General features: G+C 37.9%; 1 protein-coding gene across 1 annotated transcript in view; it reads right to left on the reverse strand.

Annotated features, from left to right (window-relative positions):
• Positions 1-3,051: 3,051 nt before the first annotated feature.
• The window catches only part of LOC109475093 (snaclec coagulation factor IX/factor X-binding protein subunit A-like), a gene marked incomplete at its 3' end in the record, with an annotated part of 3,080 nt that continues 1,429 nt past the window's right edge, over positions 3,052-4,702 (reverse strand). Inside the window, exons 2-3 of the mRNA XM_019775634.1 lie at positions 3,634-3,789; positions 3,052-3,197 (exon numbers count right to left, since the gene is read on the reverse strand). Of these exons, the coding sequence (XP_019631193.1) occupies positions 3,052-3,197; positions 3,634-3,789 (302 nt within the window). The remainder of the gene's footprint in view (positions 3,198-3,633; positions 3,790-4,702) is intronic.

Here is a 4,702-nt window from a genome sequence, read left to right on the forward strand (position 1 = left end):
ATAATGGCCCATGCTACAAATTACTTCTTAGCAGAGTTGTTATACGTAAAACTTGTCCCTCTTTGCGTTTGTAAGGCTCAAACACAGTACCCAACACAGTAAGCAAACGCGCCGTAGAAACGACAACTTTTCTGAGCTCCTGTGACAAGAACCAGTCGTGTAAAACCACGTGTAGGTAATCTGTCTACCTAGATTTGTTTAAACATGACAGCACGATCCGACAGGCTTTATCATGCATATGGTAATTTAATCTGTATTTTATAACATGCACTTTCATTTTTGGTAGAGTTGGACTGGATTACATTTTTCACTGAAGTTTTCTGGATTACTCTTGCTTGTGAGCTGTTGTAGTGAATATTTATGTTCACACCCGCTTGTGTTTTGGAACATCTTACAACATCTGGGTAGACAATTTTGATTTGTTTACAGTTTTCTCAGTTTGTCTTGATTGTACGTGGGCTGATGTAGTGACTACGTATGCTCTTCTTACGTTTGTTCCGGCAAAACATTGCTTTTGTAAAGCTTGCTATCTTCTGCATCATCTTTTGATGACTCCTATAGAAACCTCCTTAACAATTCAAGGTAACGTAACCAACATATGACAGATACAAATCAGTTGATAGTGAAAATACATGTGCAGTTACTGTACTACTTCTCTTCATATAGCAGCAATAAAGCAAAAATACATCCAGAGCCCATTAAAACAGCATTTTCCTCTTGATGTTTTCCTGATAATTAATACCAGATTCAACATGCATAAAAAGGCTGAAAAACAAAATTCCCTTGTAAACGAATATGATTTAGTGCATTGTTGCAGTTTCAATCATGTTTTCTTGATTATTCCTGCTTGTAAGAATATATAGTGAATTCACATTTAAACATGATGGTCTTGTTGCCATTTCATAAAACCTTCCCTGACTATTGGACTATAATATAAGGGGATAAATAATACATTAAAGTAAAAAAAACAGAATATTATTTCTTTTCCTATTGCAATAATAAAGCAAAACTAAGCATCAGAGCATAGGAGCAACTTTGTCCATTTGATATTGTCTTGACAAAGAATTCAAAATATATACAAAATCTCTTGTACATGTAGATGAGACTTCAAACTTATTTCTTGATTTTGCATTTGAGGTTGTGTAGTAAATATGTGCTGTAGTAAATATAGTAAATGTACAGTAGTAAATATGCTGAATCCTCGTTTTCAACTGTTTTCCACTTCACTATTTCATAAGGCATTTAAAACACTCCCTTGGCTATAATATAAGGGAGTGTTACGATATATGGCAGTCAACCGACTGGCAGTAACAATATTTTACTACAGTCACAATAAGGAAAACTACACATCAAATCATTGAAATAACGTTGTACTCTTGATTTTTTTCGTAATTAACGATTCCTTATACATGTATATACACAAGAAACGCAGAAATACTGGTAAATCATCTCTTAATTGTAGACGAGTTTGCTTTCATTACTTTTTTTCGCCTTTTTCTTGTTTGTTTTTCTATTTTTTTTCATTCTCACTGGTGAGTTAATGTAGTACGTATGCTCACCTAAGATCGTTTTTAACACGTTTTACAAAATTGTCATTTTACACCATCATTTTATTTTACAAGTACTAATAAACCAAAGCTGACTTTCTACAACATGACATCATACATGTCGCTGAGCTACTCAAATGGTATCACTTTCAAATTTATGTCTTGAAATAAAGTTAGAACTGAAATCTGCTGTCTCTACGATAATCTTTCTCACCACCAACAGCACAATGTCATTCTTTGCCTTGATCAAATTCACTGTTCTTTTCCTGGGGCAGACATCACAACGTTACATCGAAAAATAAATATAGAATCTCTATATACACACATCTAGTCACAAATATAAGATTTCTCTAGTGTTGAGTTCTTCAGAATAGGGGTCTTGGTCATTTCATGCTGTTCTGCATACGCAACTTGTCGTCCTGTACCGGCCCCAATTCGCTACTAATAAATCAACAATTTTACTACTAATCTTTTCACTGCAGTACCACCCTACAAAGGTTAACAGAAATGGTTCACGGAATCGTCACTGCTTCCTAAATCTACATCGAACTTTGAAATGCATGCTGCTAATATAGCCAGTACTTCCTGTACTTGGCCTGGTGTTATTTCTTGCAGAAAATATTCATCCATTGTAACAAACAAGCTCCATTTGGTCTACAGGACTGTTACAATAAAATTCTGTCCCCTATCTGGGACATAAAAGTTGTCTGATATTGTTTAAGACATAACTCGGTCATTTTACGTTGACATACAGTATTGTATTGTAACTCTGCAACTGTGGCTTTCTTTGTCACTTCTTCAAGGCAATGTTGGAGTGAGTTTGAATGTTCGTTACTTAGGTTTCTTGCAGATAAATGGTTTATTTTCCCTGCAATTTTTGTCAGCCCATTGTCCTTTGTACCTCTTTGGAGTGAACATCCAGAAATCATGTCCGTCCTGAAGAAAACGTGATGACCAATACAGACTAATTAAAAAGAAATTGTCAGTTCTGAAATTAATGTTACTAAAAATAATGTTACATCATCGGTGTCTATTGTATATGATCTATGAGATAATGTGTTGTTTTCATATGGTTTTGTCCTAGAAGTATTCAAGACTCTAAAAACCATCTGTATATGTTGAGGTAAAATTGGAGCTGTGCGGGTATTTCTGATGTCCACCTGCACTTAACCTGCCCTGAGAAATGTATTGGGTTTATAAATGTATATATCCATGAAAGTGTATGTGGATTTCTATTTGCTGCATTAACTGTTACCGCCTCAAAGTATAAAGAATAATGGTAAAGTTTCTTAACAGTTTCAGAAACGTTTCATACTTGCTAAATTCTGAGTGGTTCAGGTAAAATATCTGAACCACATGCAGTGCGTCCATGCAGAAAAATGATTTCGAGTCCGGGTATTACTGTTTGTAGCCACAGACAAGTACAAGAATACTGAGTGAAACACAGCATATATTTTCCTACTTGGGGGCTTCCAAAGATAAACCAAAGAACAGGAACACGCACCTTTGTGTAGATAACGACGCATTTTTCTCCCCCCTTAATCCAGTGATTGTTAGGCTGACCCTTAGCCCAGTTCTTGTAAGGAAATGCTGACCCGTCCGTCCACATGTTGTGTTGTAGACCTATCCAGACCTCATCACACGATGCATCTGCAAATAGAATGAGGCGCCTTTTAAGCAAAAGATGGCTCATTTTGTTTGTTTGCATACAAGATAAACCATCGTATTAAAACGTAGCAAACTACTTTTGGACTCCTCCGTGGAAGGAGATGTTTCCCTCCGCAGAAGGTTCTGTTTCTGTTCGTGTTTGTGTGTTGGCAGCTGTAACGGTGGATTTCTTGCGTTGTCGGTATACGATTGGGAATAATTTGGCTAAAATACGTTTTACTTACATAGATTGAATACACTCTGTACACAAAAGCTGCCCTGTATTACAATATGACACCATACTTCCAAGTTCGGAACCCAAACATTCAAACCACCACCCAAAACAATACTTTCGTTTCGGAAGTAATGAAGTTAGATTGGATGTCCATCCTGTGGAGATGTAGCCAAAGAATTGCACAATACTCACGAGATATGATACTTGCAATGAAGTTGTTCTCCTGGCCCTCCAAGATAGAAGCGAGATTCGCGCCCATTCCTTTGCACCTTTGGTTCGCTGTACTGAAGCTGACTTTCTCGTTCATCAGCTTGTAGCAGTGGTTGTTGTGTTCACTCCACCCATACCGACATTGCCGGGCTACAGTAGACGGGTCAATGGTTAGTGTATATCTCAGAGTTTACGGTTTGCCTGACACTCTCTTAGAAACAGCAAGTTGTACTGTGGTCCCCAGCACATGGGAGAAGGACGCCTGGAAGACCGCCCCTCACCTACTAAGATGTGTTCCAAAGGGACACTGCTTGTTTCAAAACGTGTTCCATTTTAAATCAAGATTTGGAATAAAACGAAGTGGAATGCCTACATATTAATTTTTCGTAATTACTTGTCTGAGGACGGAGCCTCGTACTTCTGAGGGCGCGGCTAAACGATACCTGTGTGTCTGGACATGTTTTGTAACGCTTAGCGTTCCATTATGGCTAGAGTCTGAGACGTGTCAGGTTTCATGATGAAATGTGAGAGTCAAAATGTCCCACGAGTGTTTTTGTAATACCTGCCACTTATCGAAACATTTCCCTAAGTTTTAATTGGTAGCTTTTGGATATTAGCATTCCCCGTGCTGTCTGCCTTTGTAACTTTTGACCCTATAAACGTCTTCAGTGTTAGTCACGGCACGCCCGTCAATTAAACTTATAGCCTTAGTGACAGCACAAAATCAACTCACCTTGCTGACAGTTCTGTCCAGTCCATCCAGGTGAGCAGGTACATTTGTATCCTCCATCTTGGTTCTCACAGCGGCCATGTTGACATGGGTTTCCAATGCACTCATCTAGGTCTAGAGTGATAAAAATATCATATCTAAATGAAGCTAATTGAAGCATGTTCGACGATGGGAAGTTTGCAGAATTGTAGCTATAGGAGGACATGAAAATAACTGAGAAAAATATTGTAAAAAAATTCCCATTAAAGAGAGAGCTCACCTTGGTGACAGTTCTGTCCAGTCCATCCAGATGAGCAGGTACATTTGTATCCGCCATCAGTGTTCACACATGTT

This window comes from Branchiostoma belcheri, unplaced genomic scaffold (assembly GCF_001625305.1).
Source record: "Branchiostoma belcheri isolate BF01 breed outbred unplaced genomic scaffold, Haploidv18h27 scaffold1022, whole genome shotgun sequence".
Classification (NCBI taxonomy): Eukaryota; Metazoa; Chordata; class Leptocardii; order Amphioxiformes; family Branchiostomatidae; genus Branchiostoma; species Branchiostoma belcheri.